General features: G+C 41.6%; 2 protein-coding genes across 27 annotated transcripts in view; one reads left to right on the top strand and one right to left on the bottom strand.

Moving 5' to 3' along the window:
- The window catches only part of LOC135290727 (uncharacterized), a 35,829-nt gene extending 21,300 nt beyond the window's left edge, over positions 1-14,529 (bottom strand). For 10 of the 26 annotated variants that reach the window (XM_064404660.1, XM_064404652.1, XM_064404656.1 and 7 more), the window contains exons 1-2: positions 14,210-14,529; positions 12,348-12,525 (exon numbers count right to left, since the gene is read on the bottom strand). In XM_064404660.1, the coding sequence (XP_064260730.1) occupies positions 12,348-12,525; positions 14,210-14,519 (488 nt within the window). In that variant the 5' untranslated portion in view covers positions 14,520-14,529. The other 16 variants (XM_064404667.1, XM_064404672.1, XM_064404674.1 and 13 more) reach the window with 11 other exon arrangements.
- A 121-nt stretch (positions 14,530-14,650) lies between these two features.
- Positions 14,651-20,618, top strand: F2RL1 (F2R like trypsin receptor 1). The gene is made up of 2 exons (XM_064404646.1): positions 14,651-14,808; positions 18,736-20,618. Exons 1-2 carry the CDS (start codon positions 14,733-14,735, stop codon positions 19,836-19,838), a joined length of 1,179 nt encoding a protein of 392 aa, XP_064260716.1. The 5' UTR covers positions 14,651-14,732; the 3' UTR covers positions 19,839-20,618.
- Positions 20,619-21,368: the final 750 nt, after the last annotated feature.

Raw genomic sequence — 21,368 nt, 5'->3', positions numbered from 1 at the left:
AAGGGAAAATATATACTTAGTTAAAATGAATGGCATGCATTATTTTACAGTTCCCTAAACAAGCACTCTTTTAAAAAAGACTGGTGCTGTCTGGGGATATCATGTTTGCCATTATGTTACATAGTCAGAAATAAAATAGGGGAATTCACTGTTGTTGGGAATGAACCAGATAATTTTGTAAAGTTTTGGTCTATGTTTTAATTGTTCACTTCATTGCTGTAGATATTGAGAATGTGGAAAGCAATGTAGGGAATGAAGCTTCATATTTTTATTTCACATTTTTGAAGATTTTGTGGTGTTAGGTCACATCCTACCAGGTCACTCTTAATAAATAGAACGAAAAATGTCCAGACACTGCAGTACTTTTTAACTTGGTGACAGGAGTGCTGCTTAGTATGAAGAGCTATCTGAGCTGAAATTCCCTTTACACATCCCAGTCCTCAAGGCAGTGGGTAAAAAAGGGCGGTGTTCCTCTTCCTTCTGTTTCTCTGCAGATTTTCTTTTGGGGAGCAGAAGGTTCAGAGCAAGGAAGAACTTTTTTTTTGCCACATCCAGTGGTAAAGCAGAATCAGGATCTTCTGGATTAGAGATCTGATGTCTCTTGGGCATGGAGCAGACTGCACCTTTTCTTTCAGCAGCTTCCCCTAAACCCTTAGGCACGGAGGGCCCTAACTCAGTGCCTGCAGTAAGGACATACTGCTGGTTTTGGGCAGTTTTTTGTCTTTGCAGTCAGGGTGCCTGCTTTAGTGTCAGGCTTTTACAGAGCAGAAACAGCCAGACCTGTTCTCCCCCAGCTCTGCTCAGACAAATCTTCCACAAGAGAGTATCTGTAACTCCCATCAAGGCCAAAGGAAGCTAGTTTGTTCCAGCAGGGACAGCCTTGCCTGCAGTTCATCCAGAGGTCCAAGCCCACTGGGGCAGCCTCCTGCTGCTCTGCCCAGCGTGGGAGGCTGGCAGGAACAAGGCTACTTTCTTTGCAGGGAGTTGGAAGCCAAATACCAAGAGTTTTATCTCTTTGGATCAGGTTTTTACCTGAACCACCTAATTACTTTTCATAAATCCGTCAGATCTTCATACAATACTTCATTGTATTCTCCTATGACCAGTACTGAATATTTAATTACATATTAATTATATATTTTAATGTAATTTTTCGGTATCAGAAGAGGTAAATTAATAATGTTTCAATCATTTTCATGTGTACACCACAATATGCATGCTATAAAAAAACCCTATCTTTCATCAGGTCAGGAAAGTTAATACAGTTATGACTCCATCCTAGAAAAACCAGATCAACCAGCTTTTCTGCTAAAGTCTCAACAAGCCTAAACACACTGGGCAAAATAAAATCCAACATTTTCTTTATTTCAAATCCCTGGAACCACAGATTGGTAAGTAGGTAGAAAAGTACTGGGCTTCATTTTGCAGAAAATGCTCAGCAGTAAGGCTAGTGTTGAAGCTGCCAGTATCAATTGATATGTTGAATTAAATATTCAGAATTAACCTTTGCAACCCTAGGAATATACCTTTCAATGAGCAAACATTTGTGAAACATTTAGACTTTCTCAATTCCCACACCATACTCATAGTTAATTTGCCATCAAAGCCAGAGACATTAGCTAATATACTGAGTAGCTACTGCAGGTAACAACCATGCAGAACTTGTAGGGAGCTAAAATCCAAGTACTGCTGCTCCTACACTTTAGCCTCTTAGACTGTTTTACAAAATGGCATTTCTTGACTGTTAAAAGAGTATACAGAGGTACTATCATATTGTTTCAATGTAAAATTATTAAACATAGTGTAAATAGGTTTACTTGTCTTCAGCAAAGAAAGCTGGTGGATGTGAGTTTATCAGGAACTTCCCCCAGCGGTGAGGGGAAACTGGCAGATCTCTGACCTCACCCTGCTGCAGCAATACTTGGCTGGGAAAGAGGAAGGAAAAGGGGAAAACAGCTCCTCATTCATCAAGAGCCAGAATTGTGAGTTTAGTTGCCTTAAGCACAGCAGAAATAGTGCCAGGCAATAGGACAAGAAGCCATGGGCAGGAACTATGCACAGGAAGTTCCACCTGAACATGAAGAACTTCTTTACTGTGCAGGTGACCAGACACTGCAACAGATTGACCAGAGAGGTTGTGGAGAATTTCACTGGAGATATTCAAGGACCATCTGGACACAATCCTGTGCCATGTGCTCTGCTCTCCTGTGCTGTGCCGATGACCCTGCTGGAGCAGGGAGGTTGGACAACATGACCCACTGGAGTCCCTTCCAACCTGACCCATTCTGTGGTTCTGTGAGAAAGAGGGTCTCAGAAGCAACTGTGCCTGCAGAAGCCAAGCCCAGACTTGCAGTGGATACTGAACTAGAACCTTGCAGAAGCAGGTATGTGAAGCCTCAGCAACATACTCTGGCTTGTGCCAAATACATCACTATCTGAGAACTGGAAACAACAGGCCATCAAAAAAAACCCCAAGATTATCCCTCACAAGAAACTGGTGGAGACAGGCTCTGGCTGAATGTTCTTATGGCTGCATCTTGGGGTGAAGCATCTCACTTCACATAGTCACCTAGCAACCAAAGCAGTGAAAATTGCCTGGGACTGGTAAAGTCCACTGCAACTAGAATAAATACAACTGCCAGAATAAAGTATTTCACCCTGTCTGAAGGAATTAATTGCTTGCTCCTTGCACTGGGGGCTGATTAGCAATCCAAGTCCTTGCAATCCTCCCTGTGCATCCCCCAAAAACATTTAATAGTTTTAGACAGAAAGAAGAGAAATGAAAATGTTTCCTGATTTTGTGCCTTGCAGCAATAGCCCCATATTTGTGGTGGGCTCCAGTAGCACTGTGCTGTGCTCAGGTGAACAGGGTAGGGTTGTTGGTGTACAGTATTGCATGCATTCACTTCTTCCTGCCACCCCAAAGGACGTCAGGGCAGAACCAGGGCATGACATTCCAACATGGTCCTCCTGCAGCAAGGCAGATGGAAGTTTTCTGTCCTTCCCCATTCTCTAACAGTCTTTCTCTTCAGTGGTGAAAGTGACTGCTCTGCACATGCAGCAAATAACCTCCAAATCCTAATAGCTCTTTGCTTCTTTAAAAGCACTTGGCTTCTAAATATGCATTGACTAAGCATTTTCATAATCAGTGTCTAGAACATATTACATCTAGGACATACACATTATATATCTGCAGTTTAAAAGTTAGAAAAATTTCAGCTGAATATAAGAAAAAAATTTTCTAAATATGAATGATAATAATTATTATGTTGTTCACTAAAATTATAAAGAAGTTATATTATTCATAATGAAAATTTTTTTTGTCATAACACTATTTTTAATGCTGTGGCAGGCTTCAATTTTGGGCCAATCAATGGTATTGAATATGATAAAGTGTTTGTGGTTTTTCCCTGATGGTGCAGACAGTGGGAGGTGGGTTGAGACACTGGGAGGGGACAAGGGTGTATCCTGCCACACTGAATAAACACTGCGAGAACAGACAGGATGCTGTGTGGAAAGCCTGTGACTCAGCACAGCTGCGTGGATCTCCTCCTCACATGCTTCTTAGTACTGGGAATTTCCAAATAATTATCAGGCATCCTGGTCAACTGACACACTTTTTCCATTAAACTAATGTCTTTGTGGACATGGGGCTCTGCTTCTAGATACACCACAATCCCACTGATAAAATAATTAGCAATAGTTCAAATCTTGACATTTTTTATTAAATGATCCCTAAGTACGACAAAAGCAGCCCCCTTTCACCTTAATGACAATGGCAGCAAGAATTCCCAAAAAGGTTATCTGCAAACCACTTTAACTATGGTGAAACAGCATTTACTGGAATTGGAGAGGGATGACACCTATGAAAAGACCATATACGCTCAAACCAAACAGACACATCTCTTCCATGGTAGAGGACTGGGAGACATATGGGTTCAAACAGAGATTTTTCTCCTTCAGCCCTTCTAATTTGCCTGTCCCACAAACTAACAATAGCCACAACTAACAATATCTGTTTGCAAGGAAGGTATATCACAAGGCAGCATGTACAGAGACCTGCCCTATCCTTCCACAGATAACTTGTGATGCAGGAAATTCTGCAAAGTTATGAAGTGCCAGCATCTCTCTCAAATGGTGATCTTTATTGCAGTCCACTGTTGTGGGTGCTTGCCCAGCCAAACCTGCAGATCCTGCCAATGCATGACACAGCTGGTCTCCCTGGAGAGCACAGAATGGCTCCAGGAGTCCTCTCCATCAGCAAATTGTGCCTGTACTGGCACGCAGAAGGAAACACAGAGAAGCAATGAAGGACATCAGAGTGTAACCTGAATGACATCCATAATGGCACATGGTTCAACCTACACCTCAGAAGAGCTTGAGAACTATGGCAAATGACCACACTATTTATTCAAAGGAAGACCCACTGGCCTGGATACTAGCCACAACAGTCACCATAAGCAGATGCACAGGAAAGAAAAAAGAGGACAAATACTAATGGTATTTCCCCAATTACTCTCTCACTCAGATATTACATTCTGCTCAGGGAAATTCACCAGTTAGTTACGGTTTGTCTCTTTAGTAATCCAGAAGAGCTGCACCATCTTCATGAGAACTTACAGAAACTTCTTGCATGCCCAGCATCATTTGTCAAGAAACTTCACAGGTCTCCTACCTGCTGGATGCCCTTTGTGCCATGATTTTTATATCTGAACCTCGTTCATTGTTTGGGTGGTTGACTCCAACCCCTAGTTGTGCAGAACAGGTTGTGAATAGACTGAAGTGTTCCCAGGTGCCTAGTCAGGTCTTACACAAATGTGATTCAATACTTTCTATCACCTTTCTATCACTTCTGTCATGTGCCATAAATACTGTTGGACTCTTGCCAAAGCCTACATTATTGATGTGACCATTTTGTATGTTATGCCAAGCTGTAGAAGTTAACTTTAATCCTGTTCAATGTAGCTTGCAAGACTCATTGGTATCGCTATTGCTTAACTTCTTTGATAGCAATCTATTGGCACAAAACTACAATAGTCAAGATATTGCTCCCTGCCAAAACAGACAATGCCAAAACAGTAATTTCTTCTACTTGTATTTTTTGAACTCCAACATCCTGCATCCTTTAAATACCATAAACCACGACTGTTACCACATGAACCGCCTGACCTACTCATTGCCCTTGGACTTTTTAAGCACATATCTGGAACACTCTCTCTTTTACATCAATACAGGCATGACATCAACCAGATTGGAGAACTGATCCTGTTAAATTCTGCCTCTCTTTGGATAAGTATGCCATGATTCTTATGTAGTTGACCCAGTGTACTGGCCAACCCACATGGATGGTATGGGATAGTATACAAGCCAAAGCACATTGTGAAGAAAAAAAAATCTATGGCCTTTCAAGTATTTTCTTTTTCCCTGTCCTTCTACCAGATGCCAGTTGCAATATTTTACTATCATAATGCAATTGTTCGTATCTTATTTAGATCACTGATAAATTAGGAACATATGTACATAACATGGATATGCTGACATACCAGCTAAATACACAGGTCAAATTCATGGCCAGAAATCAGTAAGTGTACGATTCTGTTAAAAATTTTCACAATTGGTGAGATGTGGCCAAAATATTGTATTTTGTACATGCAACTTAAAAGGCAGTTCAGACTAGCAGCTATCATAAATTTTCAAAGGCTGCAGAATAAAAATGGGAAAATAATCAGGTACAGTACAAACCTTAGACTCATTCCATTTTAGAACATGATATTGTGATTCAATAAATCATATATTCCTAAAAGTTATGACTTTCAATTTATTACAAGTATCAATTTTCAAGGATGAGTAAGAGACAGGTCCTAAAAATAGAAAATTGATGAAGCAATTACATAGAGAAAAATTGTTTAGAGTAGGAGAGTTTCCTGATTTAGGAATTTTGTCCTTAAGCCCTCCTTTATTTTACAATATTCATATTGTTCAAATAATTTTTACATCAGTCAACCCTGTCATGAATGAATGTCAGGGTTTATCTGTCCAATTGGACTACAATCTTGGCACAGAGATCTTCCATGAAGCTCTCAGAATTAATTTCTATTTTGTTCTTTGAAAGTATCATTTGGAATCTAATAAGATTATCTGATTAGACAGATCCCAGCATTAGCAATTGCTTAATTGGTGTGCACAGGATTTCATTGTTGCCATTAAATGGATGCTGACTCTTGGCATTCATTCAGAACTGAGAATGGCACTAGTGCTTGGGGAAACTCTAAGTTCAAGGAACCATCAATAATTCTCAGAGTTCATCAATCCCTACAGCTGTCTCAGAACTTATCTACACCGTGATAATTACATCTTGTCAACAAAACTGAGGTAATCGAAACCAACACCATCTGAAACTGACATGTGCAGAATGCACTGACCAAATCACAGCTCACATTGTATCAGCTGACTTCAGCGGTAAAGCACCACCTGCCTTTTATTGACTACAGCTTAGGTTAAAGCAAGTTTACAGTTTTAACTTGGCGTAGGTTTCATGAGACTCTTCTGAGGAAGACTGTTCTTCCTCTCACTCAACCTCTCAGCCCATTCCTGCTTCTCCACATACATTTTTCTCTTCTGTGGATTTGCTGCAGATTTACTTAAATGATGCACGGTATGTTGTAGTTCTGGCAAGCATATAAAGGGACCTTGAGAGAGAAATAAAAAAGTATCACCAAGTCATAACTCATAAATCACTGCTTTTTCCCTTGATTTGTGAATTTCTTTTCCATAAGCACCCCCTACAGATGAGCTAGAAGGAGTCAAAAATTCTGAGAACTGTGATGTGAGGAGTAGTAACAGTGGGGTAGCAGAACATCACTCAAAAATACACTGCAAGTAAACTGAGAAACATGAAATGGCTGGTGGAAGTACCTGCATGACCAGGTGTGGTTCAATGTCACTCTCTTCATGCTCTTAAACTCAAAAAGCATTCACCAAACTTTGTGGTTTGCAACTGGCATTTTTCCACAGCTGTGATCTAGCTCTACAAATCCCATGAGGCTCCTCAGAGGTCTACTGCTACTCGGAAACCTAGTTGGTGGTGATTTTCCTTGGTTTTCCACCTGGTGCTTCTCCCTCTGGGCTTCCATTTGGTTGGGAAAACTGTTGTCATCTGTGTGGTGGGGAAGCAAGAATGCAAGGAGGCTGAACAAGTTTCTCTCTCAAAAGGTAAATATTCCTCCTTGTTGCCTGACTCACAATTGCTCAGTAATGTCAAGCATGACCTAAAGATCTGAAGTGTTCCTAGCCAGAATCAGATTAGACAGAATCTTGAAAGCATTTCAATAGCTTTTTTTCTTTTTTTTTAAGAGAAGTGCACCTCTGTGAAACCACTGAGGGTGAATCACAAGGTAGAACACTACATGAAATCTTACTGCATTCAGATTCTAAACAAAAGTAAGACAAAAGAAGTCAGTGCAATAAAGTACTGGGATTTAATTCAGCTAGAAACATTGCTGTGGAGTCACTAATGGCTGGAGGCATTACTTCTGTGCTCAAGGCTTCATCTAATTCTCCTGCAAGGACGAAATACACATGCCTACATCATTCCCATTTGTCTAAACTTTAAGTGTGCCAGTGATGGATGTCCTACAGATTCTCTAGAAAATGAGTGCTCAATAAAACTGCTGCTGATTGTTAAAACATTTTTCCTAGTATCCAGTTTTACCAACCCTTTAACCAATTCAGTGAACATGAAAAATATGCTGCAGCCTTGAACATATTTTAGGTACGTCATCAGGGCTCTCCAAATCTTCTTTAGACTAAACAAAGTCTTTAGAATATCAATGTACTTCAGGTTTTCCAGCTGTTTACATAATCTCTAGACTTTCTTTTGAGAAGATTTGGATGGAGTAAAGAATATCCAACCAATAATACATTGGTGCTCAATGGAACAGCAAACAAACTACACAGGAGTATGTTATAGGCAACAACCTTCTTTGACGCAAGACAACACTGTGGGCACACAGTATGTTTGTGATTCAGTATATAATGATTATCTGAAGAAGAATTGTTGTTTTATACACTCCACCCTGCAGCGGCGGCTGGCCTCCAAGATAAATCCCAGCTAACTGCGGCCAGCACCGCCAGCAGCACGGGGGCACTCTCCCGATCACAGGCTTTGTCAGGAGAGCGCCTAAGGCTTTTCGCCTTCTGGGACGAGGATCCGCGACGTGAAGAAAGAGAGGCTGCTACCCACAGGACAATGAAAGAGACGGACCACGACGGCAATTCAATCCAGGTTTAACACGCCCCAGGGGGACTGCCAGCCGAGGACGCAGACAGGGTCCCGACCGGGGTTTTTAAAGGGTAGGTGGGTATCAGAAAGATCATGGTCCTCGACGAATCAAAAACAGAGTGGGAGTGGGGAGAGAGTAACAGACAAGATGAGGTATCCAATAGGGGTAAAGTAAGGGTGGAGCTTTGGCTCCTGATCCAATCACTCGATGCCCAAGGTGGAAAGTTCTGGATGGAAAGGTGGGGACATCGAGTGACGGATAGGAGGCCAGGGAGGGATCGAGGGTTGTAACAATGTTTGGGGGGGAGGAGAAAGGCTGGATTGACAGGGCAACCGAAGGAGAGGGAGAACCTGGGCAGAACCATCATGTCAAAAAGGGGTACAAGGGACAAACCAAATCAGCTTAATATGTTACAGAAATAACACAACACAACACCACCCTATATTCCTTCCAGCACAACGGTAAAAACAAGACAAGAATTGTAATAAATCCATACTGAAAATAAATTTCAATTCCCTTCAAGACATTTTTACAAACTCACAGCCTAAACTAGTGGCTGTGCTGATGAGTTGTGAGCAATCTGCACACCCCTTTCTCTGCATTCTGTCTTTGCAGAGAGAGTGCTTCTCCAGTTTTCAATAGCAGCAGGGTAAGAAGTCAGTACTAGCTAAATAGTGGTATTTCTAGTGTATTCATATAATTAGAAGTGCAAGTACAAGATTAATCTGTGCTTTCATGAGCACACTCCATGGAGTGCACCATAGAAAGACTGAGTATGACGTCATAACTAAATTCCTTTCAAAATGCATATAGGTGAGAATGCTGAATTAAGATTAAAGAAAAGCCCAAACAGGAGTATCTCCTAACTTTCAACTACTTGATTTTAATATCTTAATATCTTTCATGTAGCTGCAAGGACACTTGAAAACAGATGTACCTCAGGCTAAACAACTGTCAATACAAGTACAGAAGCACTGTTTGACATTCTGCTGAGACCAAAATCCTTCATTAAATTTGCAAGTCCTCTATCACTGCAAGGTCATGGTGAACAGGAGTCACCTCTGTACCTCTGTGTCAGCATGAAGCCTGGTTTGGGCCATCTATGTTTCTACCCCTCAGGCACTGAGAATACCTAACATTTTTATCTAGACCTTTAACCACATTTCTCTATTATGTCTCCAGCCCCATCCCTGGATCTTGCTTTTGAGAAAAGTGAAAATACACAAGAGTTAAAAGCCAAAGACAGAAACAAGCTCAGGATGCTGCTGGCAGAAGGTCAGGAAAGGAAAATCAGGATAGTACCCAGTAACCATTAAGAAATCACCTAAAACAACCAATGCTACCTTCATGTTCTGCCAGCACAGTGACCCCAAAATGCCATAAATAACTAAGCCACTCACACTGGCACCTCAAGTAGCAAGAACATAAAAGCACATCAGCACAACAGGCTTATAAAGACCATATTTTTCCATTTCAAAATTACAGAATTTCAAAAAACCTGCAACAATCTTGGGGTAGATGGGGGTAAGGGAGGGAATTGAACAGACTTCCTAAATATAGAGTGAAATAAAATGGACTCTTGCTCACAGATAAATGGAAAACATACAGCTGCTGCCCATATTCTCTCGTTTCCTACGCTCCTTGCTGGACACGTGTAGGGCAAGGGCATTAGTGACAACCCTTATGCAGTACCCAACAAGTCTGACAGCAAGGCCAACCAACTGAGCAGGAAATAGACACCAATTCAAAGGAAAATAAGCAAGAGAGACCACTCAAGATGGCACAGAGGATTGTAAGAACAAGATACAGAAGGAGGAGCTATAAAGAACTTCTTAATATTGAAATGAGTCATCAAAAATGCTCATTATATTCACGGTCCTGGTCTTGCACTACTAAAGCAGAGCCTTGCTGTAACTTAGTGCCCAGGCACTCCCTAAGTTTCCAAGAAGACAGGTGGCTAGCCTGAGGGCAGGCTAAAGCACTGAGAGATAATGCATCAGCTCTTCTGAATCAAAAATTACATTAGTTTTTAAAATTAAATTCTTCACATTGCTTCATTTAACCCAAACTTTACTCTCCCTCCAAGAATACTTGCACTGGCCGCATTCTTTGAAGGATACTTTAAGTGTTGTGCCAGTCCTACAAGACATATTGATCTTTAAAGTTAGGGTATTTTTATTTCTTCTCCCTTTCAAAACCAAGTTCTTCTTTTTGCTTAAAATAAAAAATCCATATATTTGTGTCAGATACATGGCACAAACAACTATCTCTTACATTCTCCCTCAACAGACATACCATATAATTAAAATAAGCCACACACTAAAAACATATTTGCCATCTGAATTCAGAAACTCCCATGGAGCAAAAAAGTACACACAACAAACCCTTCATAATAAAAATGCTCCCACCCATTTATTCTAGCACACACTTCACGAGTACTGACAGGTGCCTTGCAATGAAACCACATTCATTTCTCAATTACTGAAGGGGTAACAATTATCTTTGACAGTAACATATCTTCAAGTAATCATGATTACATGACATCACCATGCTGTAAAATGACTCAAGGCCCAAGGAGTATATGACAGAAGGTCCCCTTTGGAGCCCCTGTGTGGAACTGTGTTAAAACCACACTCACCAGCTACTCAAAGTGCAAGGGAGGGTACATTTCCAGTAATGGCCTTTGTCCCAAGGTGCACAAGACTCTCATGACAACATGCTCCAAACAAACATTGACAGAGCAGGGAATTATGAGCTGCTATTCACTTGCCTTTTGTCAGCTTTGGGTATGCTTTGATAAGCAATGATGTGCAAAGTTAAAGCTCCCTTCAAGCCACTGTAGATTATTTTTCCCAACTCATTATAATATAACATAGGAGTATACATGTATTTTTATATTTATATATACAAATATATGTATCTTTATATATATATATATGTACACAGACACACACAGATATATATAGATATGTAACAGAAAAACAAAAGTACACAGCAAACCCAAGAAAATTTGGAATCCAATTTGTAACAGAGAACAAAGGTTTCATAAGCCTCTACAATTTTTACTTTTCCTGTGGCAGTTGTATTTATCTCAATTATCATCCAACGATAAACAAGAACACAGTTGCTTTGTGTTTACTTACAAATTGTTAATTTTCTGTTCAATCAGTTTGATAAATGACACATTAGGACTGCAAAGAGGTTCGACAAATCAGCTGTCTTCAATAAAGACATCTAAAATAAGCAAGTTTTGACACTGCTCTGTTGAGAAGTCCTAGTGATTTGAGCAGGAGTAAGACAATTTCTAGTTTCTATTGAATATTTTTTAAGTCTTGAGGAAGAACTGATTTATAGACTACATGTGGGAAATCTTCATAACTAATATTTTGCCTTCTGAATTCTAATTTCTCAATAAATTGAGTAGAACAAAATCAGAACAAAAGTCTGGCTGGCACTGCACAGAGAAAGCACCAGGAACTGCTTACAAGTGCCAAAGACCATTAGTTTGCTATAGAATCATAGAGTAATTGGTGTTGGAAGAGATCTTTAATGATCATCTAGGACAATGCCATTCCATGGGCAGGGACGCCTCTTATAAGAGCAGGTTGCTCAAAGCCCCATTCAACCTGGCCTTGAACTCTTCCAGAAGCCCCATCCACAATGTCTCTTGGCAGCCTCTTCCGCTGTCCTACCAGTCTCACAGTAAAGGATCTCTTTCCTTATTTCTTACCTACATCTACCTTCTTTTTAGCTAAACATGTTAGCCCTTGTCCTATCACTACAGGTCTCCCCACCTTTCTCACAAGCCCCCTCTACATAAGGCAGCAATAAGGTCTCTCTTTTAAGACAGGTTGATAGCATTTGCTGATATTAATTCTAATACTTATTCTCTGTCACCTGACATTCCCTTTTATAAGCTCCATTTTAATTGTTTGGGAATCTAATGATACTATATTAATATAAAATTTTGAAGGAAATTATCTTCCCATCAATTACATGTTTCTGACACCTCTACAACAAACTAGACAAACTACAAGACTATGCTGGTATAGTTTCCTTACTCACCTGGAGCAAAGTCCAGAGCTGCATTTCCAGAAGATGCACTTGCAGTGACACGTGCTTCTCCACACAGCCACAGGGCTTCTCCAGTTGCAGCTCTGGTCTGTCATGGGACAGCCAGGAACGATCTCACTTAGCAACAGCAATAAATACTTTTCCCACGTGTGCTTAGTCCCTTCCACTGCTGCTCGATCCAAGCAAGAGACAGAAGCAGCTGTCTCCTTTGAATGTAAAGAGGACAAAAAGATAGACTGGATGGAATAAATCAAGAGAGAACCAAGAATGAAAACTGTAACAGGGCTCAGGAAGGAGAGCACTGACTAAAGCAGAACTGGATGAGAAAAAGACTGACCACTGCTTAGTAACAGAGATCTGAGAGGAAAAGCTCTGGAGACTAGTAAAGGGAGGCTAAATAAAAAGCCAAATGAGAAGACTACATCTCACTGTACAAGGTGATTAAAAGCAGGATTAAATGCCTATGAAGTGGTTTATAATGGTAAAGTAAATAAAACAGCACTGAAAGTGAGACAGGGAGGGAGGCTGGAGGGATGGGCTATGACTTTCCCAATGTTTAGCTAGAAGGCTGGGACTTAGATGAGAAATCCGTAAACTGTGTGGATGACAAACAGGAACTGTGCTTTAAGTATGCAGGAACTTATAACAAAGACTCAAAAACAAGAGGCCCTTAATGTAAATTTTCACACCCAAAACTTCCCAGTGCCATTTACCTTCATCTCTCTGTACTCCGTAGAGTAGTACATCTACTCTATTAGAGTAGACATCTATTGGGAATATACATCTATTCCCAACTGTATCCCATGACCATCACAGAAAGACAAAACCAAAAATATTTATTCTCTTTCAGAACCACATAAAACAGAGTATATTTGTATAAATATAATGCTCATTCAAAAAAGGAGAAAAGAAGGCAATTTTATCACTGCTTGAACACAGAGCATTTTGCAGAATAAGGTGGAGAGAGCATTTCTGACTGCAAGTGCGAACGAGGGTTGAACACATGCTTTCAATTCTGGAATTTGATAAGCAGTGTGCTTGATTTGATGACCATGAAAATATTCAGAATTTTTATCCGTGAGGATAAACAGAAAACACTGATGACATTACTTTGTGCTTAATTTTGTTCCTGAAATCCCTATTTCCAAAACCAAAGGGAAGTTGGTGCATTCTAAGATTAAATTGAGCTGCCAGGTGTAAACATCTTACTTAACCTTTCTTACTGGGTCATGCCAGCACAGTACCACAAATGCACCTGGGTTAAGCAGCAATTAGACATTTCCTTGCTTATCTGTCATATGACACATGTAACGCATATATGCCATATCTAGGCCCAGTGCTGTTTAACGTGCTCATCCATGACTTCAGTGAGGGGCCAGATGCCTCCTCAGAGAGTCTGCTGCCAACACAAAGCTGGGAGGAGTCGCTGATACCCAGAGCGCTGTGCAGCCGCCCATGCCAGACTGGACCACATCAATGTCTTTAATGATCTGAAGGGAGGCTGTCAAGAAGATAGACCAGGCTTTTCACAGTTGTCAAGCAACAGGAGAAGAGATAACAGGCAAAAACTGATGCACAGGACGTTCCACATGAACATGAGCAAGACCTTCTGTACTGTTAAGGGTGACAGAGCACTGAACAGATTGACCAGAGAAGGTGTGGAGCCTTCTTCCCCGTAACTATTCAAAACCTGACTGGACAGGACAAAATCCTGAGTAATGCGCTCCAGAGGACCCTGCCTGGGCAGGGAGACTGGATCAGATGACTTTCTGTGGCGTCTTCCAACCTGCCCTGTCCTAAGACTCCACGACTCTAATGGTATAACACGGAAGAATAAGAAACCTGGAACGCACAACACAATGCGTTACGAGGCAGCTGAAGTAACACGATGCCGCTTAACGCTGCTGGGCCCTGCCGGTGTGACCCAGAACAATCCCGCTCCGCTCCAGCAGCAGCCTGGCACGGACCGCGGCCGCTCAGCGGTACCGGGCAGTCAGGGCCGTTAGCAGCGTGACCCCGCAGGCAGCCCCCACCGCCGGACTCGGGGACGGGCGACAGCGTGAGCCTGGCAAGAGCCGGGACCGGCGGCAGCCGCTCCCAGCGGTTGCCAGGCACGGCCTGACGGTGACCAGCAGGCTGCGGGGGCTGCGGCGGACCCGCCATTTTGCGCCGGCCGAACGGAGCCAGCGGCGAACGACTCCCACCATTTCGGGGACAGCGCCGCCACCCTCCGCCGTGAGGGAAGGGCCCGGCCTGGCCCCGCCCGCCGCGGGGCTGGTCCTGCGCCCGGCCGCGCCCTCCGCCCCGCCCCGCTCAGGTATCAGGTGAAACTGGTCGGGAGCGCGGGCGGAGTGGCGGCGGCCGGAGCGCGGTGAGATGGCTGCACGCCGTGGGTTGTGCCTGATCCTGCTGCTGTTCGGTGTGCTGCTGAGAGCTGCCGCCGCTGCTGAAGGTGAGAGGAGCGGCGTGAGCTGCCCGCTGGGCTGGCATCAGCGGGGCGGCCAGCGCGGCACCCCCGGCGGGCTCGGCCGCCCCTCATCCGCCGGCGGGGGCTCGGCGGGGCAGATGTCTGGCCTGGCTGGGTTCGAGGAGTCCGGAGCGGACGGGGCGGGGTTCCGCGGAGCCCAGGGGGTCGGAAAGCTCGTGCGGGTGGCGGTGTGGCTGCCGGGACCCGCGGGCGCGCTCCCCGGCCGGGAAGGAAAGCGGTTCAGGGGAGAGCAGCCGGGCGCGGCGAGCAGCCCCCTCAGGGCTTGTGCCGCGCGTGGGGCTTGGCTTCACCCGCCTTGCAGACAACCGTGGAACGGTCTGCCTTGGAAGGCACGGTAAAGCTCCCATCTAATTCCAACCCCTTGCCCCCTGCCACGGGCAGGGACAGCTTCCACTAGACCAGGCTGCTTTAGAGCCCCGTCTAGCCTAGCCTTGAATACTGCCACGGACGGGGCATCCACAACTTCTCTGGGAAACCTGTTCCAGCCCCTCACATAACGAGTTTCTTCCTACTATCTAGTCTAAATCTACTCTTTTTCCATTTAAAGCTATTTCGTCTGGTCCTGTCACTTAGTGGCCTTGTAAAACGCCCCTGTCCAAACCTTCTTGTAGTCCCCTTCCCGCCTCCCCTTGCCATAAACATGAAAAAACGTTAAAGACCGTGTTCTTGGTTTTTCCCCTCATCTAAAAAGCTGGGATTCTTGTTAAATTGTTAGTCTGTGCTATTGCTTGTTGATCGTAAGTGCAGTTTGAAGAAAAAAAACCTCAACATTCGTATTAGTATTTCACTGCATTGAGTTAATTTTTCGCCACGTTTTATAATAAACCCCATTGCCATATCTGTGCATACCTTTTTACTGTGTCCTTCCATATTTCATTTACCGAGCTTATTTACCTAATAAAATCATACGCGTAAAGATTGTGCAAATATTGAAGCCAAGCATAGGATATACCTTGTATATGCATTGAAGCCAAGCATACGTCATATTTTCTCAAGAGATAGATGCCAGGTAGCTGCAAATTGTGTTCTTCAGAGTGCAGTTCCTGAAATTAAGCTGCCATTTAGCCTGTTTGTCTGACCTGGACGGAGTGAGGAATTTGGAATTCATGGGCAAGAGGGAGAGGTTACAGATCCAAAAACTAGGATAATCTTAAATTTAGTCCTGTTGGCAGTATTACTACCATGAGTAAACTAGTTAATTTTTGGGCACTGCGTGCTGCTGTCACTTTTGTGTCTGCAGGGTAGGCATAATACTGTGTTTGGTATGTAGTGGGTTATATCTTCTGGACAAATGGCAAAGGTGTTGAAACAGTCTTTTGTGGGAGGAGAGAGTACGCTTTTCCCGTGGGCAGATTAGCAAGTCAACTGCATTCTCTGTATGTGAGTCAAGCAGGGTGAAACTCGTCTTGGAAAAGAGCTCGATTGTTATGGAAAACGGCAAGTGGTGAATGAGTAAGGAAAGGATGTAGAAATGCACATACCTAACAAAGGATTGGTTGCTCTGTGAGGGAGTGTTAACTGCAGGGAAACAGGACACTGTCTCCTTATATGTATAGGTTGCTAGTTGAACTGAAAAAAGCTGCCCAGTATATTTTGAGGCTCGAATTAAAGTCAGCTTAAGACTTGATCTGTGAAATCACTATATCCTACAAAGTAGAATGAAACAAACCTTTGTCTCTATTCTGACTCTCTTTCAATACAAAGTCCTGTCTGTGATTCAGGTATCTGTGCATCCACTTTAGTGTACCTGTTACTGTAGTGTCTCACACTAACAATTTAGGACTTTTGATGAGGCTTTTTTTTTCTACCTCATCTCTGAACTTCAATTACAAAGCATTGGTTTATGTCTGATCACAAAACTTCAGTAATAACAAAGTGGTAGTATTTACTTATATAGTTCTCTACTATAGTTTGAGTCTTTGGAATAGAAGGAAAAGAGCATGACTGGAATTTGATGTCCACTTGCTGATGGACAGGTGCTTAACATAGCACTGTATGGTGCATTTTATTACTGTATCCTGATCACTGCTATGCACTTAGTCTATAGGGTCTGCTTCCAAGCATCTCCAGGATCATTCTCAGCTAGGCTGTGAGCCTAGGAAAATCAGCATTGATTAGCGCATTATCACTTCAGTATCTGGTGTCAGTAAGCTATGCCCTTTAGGGTGATTTTATGAGTTCTCCAATTCATAGCTCAACTTAGGGAACTAGGATTGCTGCATTATAATTAAATTTTGCAGTCTTGAACAGTATTACTGATGTGATCATGGGGCTTGAATGTCTGAACAGAGAATTTCTATAATTCTGCTTTGTTCGTTGTAATTACACCACATATAGACCAACATTACTATTTGACATTTGAATTAATTTTCTTTAGGATGGTAGTTTTGTTAGTATAATTGCTTCTGTCTTCGTGCAACCTACTGCAAAGATTTGTCTATGTTATTGTAGAGGCAAAAAGTTTTCTTGCACCTCAGTTTTCCAGAGAAGGCTGCCTGGGCCTGGAGATTAAGTGCTCAAGTGAATGTAAATTAATTTAATTCAAAACTCTGAAGAGTGCCAATATTTCTGTATGCATTTTCAGAAGCTTGCAGAGTCTAGACAGGAATCTAATGCTGTACATCAGACTTCTGCAGTTGTAATTTGAAAGGAACAGCTATCTAAAGTGAGCTGCTTTGCTGAATCTATACTGAGAAACACACACTTGTGTATTTACATATTTATTGTGTAAGAATTCTTTAAAATGTAAGATGGAAGCATTTTTTAATTTGGAACTGTGTTAATTATTTTTTAACAAAGGGACAGGCCGTGCTTCAACATTGTTCATGGCTGCTTGCTGTTCAGGTATTCAGAGACTTTTTATATTACAACTGAGGGGCTTTGGCTAAACAACTGACAAATATTGATAGAAAGTTTAGAAGTAATCCTCCCTAAGCCAGTCAGTTTCATGTCATGGATCTGTAGGTGAATATCTGACTTTTCAGAATGGTGTGTATTCCAGGACATTGCTTGTGCAGTTTAGCCTGCTAGCAGAGGAGAACTGTGCTGTGTGTGCAGGGGTTCTGAACGGGGCTGTTCAAAGTCTGTCCTACAGGACAAGAGCACCGTCCTCACCCATATGTTTGTAAGCTCCCACACCATTTGAAGAGGCAGAGCAACGCTTGTAGTGACAGCAGTTTGTGTATGAAGCAGCCTTAGGTGTCAGCTCTACCCCCTGATACTTTTGAGTAAAACCACAGGGAGTGACGCTCCTGAAGGAGATCCCAGGTGAGGACCATATTGCAGCTTCGTGCACAGTCAGTGTGTTCAAATTTCTGTTCAGATACACTGTAATGTGTGGCATGCCCTAGAGATTATTTGAGCATGGCTTTGGACATGGCGTTCTGACTTTCAGTTTTAGCTTGTCTGAAGGTAGTATGTTCTCTTTTTACTGCATAACTGATTTTTGGGCCATCTAAACTGGAGAAGCTTCTACTACAGTTAAATTAGCCTGCTGTGACATTCTCTGAGTCCCAGCACTCAGGTGATCTGGCACACTGTGTGAAAAGCTAATGGTGCCCTGGGGTAGTTGAAGCAGTTTGTACTGTAACTGTTCAAGTGGTAGGAGCACCTGACAGTCCATTTTAACAAGGCATTTTTAATATCCCTGGTGACACGAGAAGTGTTTTGGTTTCTGGTAGAATCCTTGAATTCTTGAAGGGATAAAGTTTGTCCTTTGGATACTAAATTTAAAAGAAAGGGAAGATGTATGTGTTTGAATAAACAGGTTTTTTCTTTTGATAAGGCTGTCTGTAAATGTTCAGAGCAAATTGCTGTATCTAGTTTATTTTTTAAAAGGGCAAAAAGTCTGTACTTCTACACCAATAACAACTTTTTTTTTTTTAATTTTAGAGAATAATGGCTCCATCAAACCAAAAGGAAGAAGTTTCATTGGCTACAAGGTTCCAAACGCAAATAATTCTGAAGAGTTATATGAGGTGGATGAATTTGTAGCAGAAGTCCTCACAGGAAAGCTGACTACAGTTTTTATTCCCATTGTTTATATCTTTGTCTTTATAATTGGTTTGCCAAGCAATGCCATGGCCCTCTGGGTCTTTTTTTTCCGAACAAAGAAGAAACATCCAGCTGTGATTTATATGGTTAACTTGGCATTGGCAGACCTTCTTTTTGTTGTCTGGTTTCCACTGAAGATTTCATACCATCTAAATGGCAATAACTGGCTGTTTGGCGAAGGTCTCTGCAAAGTATTTGTTGGGTTTTTCTATGGAAATATGTACTGTTCCATCCTCTTCATGACATGTCTCAGTGTACAACGGTATTGGGTTGTAGTGAACCCCATAGTGCATTCAAAAAAGAAATCAGAAATTGCTTTGGGCATCTCCATTGCTATCTGGATACTGATTTTGTTGGGCACCATACCATTGTATCTTGTTAATCAGACAGCATATATTTCAAATCTTAACATCACAACCTGCCATGATGTGTTGCCTGAAAATGTTTCAGCTCATGATATGTTCAGTTATTTCCTCTCACTTGCAATTGGACTCTTCTTAATCCCAGCTATCATCACTGCTGTTGCATACATTCTAATGATTAAGACCCTGAGTGCTTCCATCATAGATGTTAGCACTGGGAAGAAACGAAAAAGAGCAATCAAACTCATTATTGTTGTCCTGTCCATGTATCTCATCTGTTTTACACCTAGCAATGTGCTGATTATTGTGCACTATTCACTCCTCAAAGCCTACAGCCAGAGCCATCTGTATGTGTGGTACATAACTGCGCTGTGTCTTTCTGCTTTGAATAGTGGTATCGATCCATTCATCTATTACTATATTTCAAAAGACTTCAGAGACAACCTTAAATATGCTCTTCTTTGCCGAAGTGTGCGAACTACACAGAGGATGCAAGTGTCTCTCTCATCAGGCAGGTACCCCAAGAAATCAAATTCTTACTCTTCAAACTCAGGTAGGACCACTAAATCAACCTACTGAGTTTAATCTTAGAAAAGTGAACTTTTGTTATTACTGATGAAAGGATGTGAGTGACAATAGACTTTGTACAAGAGAGTCTGAAGAAACACCTCTGCATTTTAATTACATTGAAGTCTGGAATTTGGAACTGACAGTTGCTTATTCTGTGTAGAAATTATAAGCAGATAAGTCTTCCTGGGAAACTGGGAAAAAAAAGAAGACATTTCAGATGCTGTGCTGGAAAATGCTGCTGACCTGGAAGTGAGGCTGATGACATACTTGTTGAATATAAAAGTTGCTAAAAAAGCAAAATGTCTCTGGAATATTATGCAGTATTGTTAGTATTTTTAATTACCAGAAAAATCTGTTTTGTTTAGCTGTAACTGTAATGTACTAAGCATCTGAACAGATTGTGCGTATAGGACCTTGCTCTGTGTACCTGCTTACACTGAACATCATTTGAAGCTGTAGATAAAAATAGAGGAGAATCCACTTCACCATGTTGGATTAGACTGCTTATTATCTTTGGTATAATATATATTATATATTGTTTTCCAAGTTACTGTGCTGTAAATACTAACATAGCAAAAACCTGTGTTATCCTGTTTGAGGTGACAAGCTGATCTTGTCACCTAGCACTGGGATAAAATGTTAGTTGAGATTATCCACTGTTACTTAACATTTGCCAGCACATGATCTTATATGGGGATATACAACAAAGTTTTAATGGATAGCTATTTGATTTTATAAAATGTGCCTTGTATTTTTTAAGACATCTAAATAAGATTTTTTTTTATAACACATTTGAGTTGAGTGTTTTCTTTAGTTCTTTCACATGCACTTCAAAAGTAGTTCAGCTTGACTAGTTCAGTTTGCCTGGCTTCACATAACAAAGATGATATTCCTACCAATTATTACAAGCATGACAGCTGTAGCTGTAATGTCTGAATGGGTAAAGTAAAATTTACCTAATGACACATTTGTTTGGAGAGCAATGAAAGTAGGATGTTTTGTGATAGTATTTCAGAGAACCAAGCTAAAATAGTAATGTACATTAACATATGTCTCATTAAGGAGTGGAGAGTTTACTCCAGCTGTAGATGACATGGAACACAAATGCTTCTCAGACATAGTTTTCTCTTCCTGTTTCTTGAGAAATGCAGGGAAATAATTGCATATTTATTACTGAACTGAAGGTGTTAGCACCCTTACTGGAAAATCAATGTACATAAGAAGCCACAGTTCACTAGAAGAATTTGAAATTAAGAGAGTTAAACTGTCTTCACAAAAGGCTGTCTGAACTCTTACTGTAGTCTGTTCCCTTTATCATGCTGAACAGTATGCTTCCTGCTCTATATGCAGTAGTGAGTAATATGAAGAAAGGGCATCCAGTTCATGTACTTACAGACCTACCTGTGCTCTGTCAGGAGTACAAAGGTTATAGGTTATATGTTGTAAAGATGATAGATTGTCAGTGTCCACAAGTCTCCACAAAGAGACTGCTCATGATTCACAGATGACTGTTAAATGTCTAAAATATGACATGCTTAA

Source organism: Passer domesticus, chromosome Z (genome assembly GCF_036417665.1).
Source record: "Passer domesticus isolate bPasDom1 chromosome Z, bPasDom1.hap1, whole genome shotgun sequence".
NCBI classification, from domain to species: Eukaryota; Metazoa; Chordata; class Aves; order Passeriformes; family Passeridae; genus Passer; species Passer domesticus.
The sequence above is the reverse complement of the archived record's forward strand: the minus strand, read 5'-3'. Positions and strand labels throughout refer to the sequence as shown.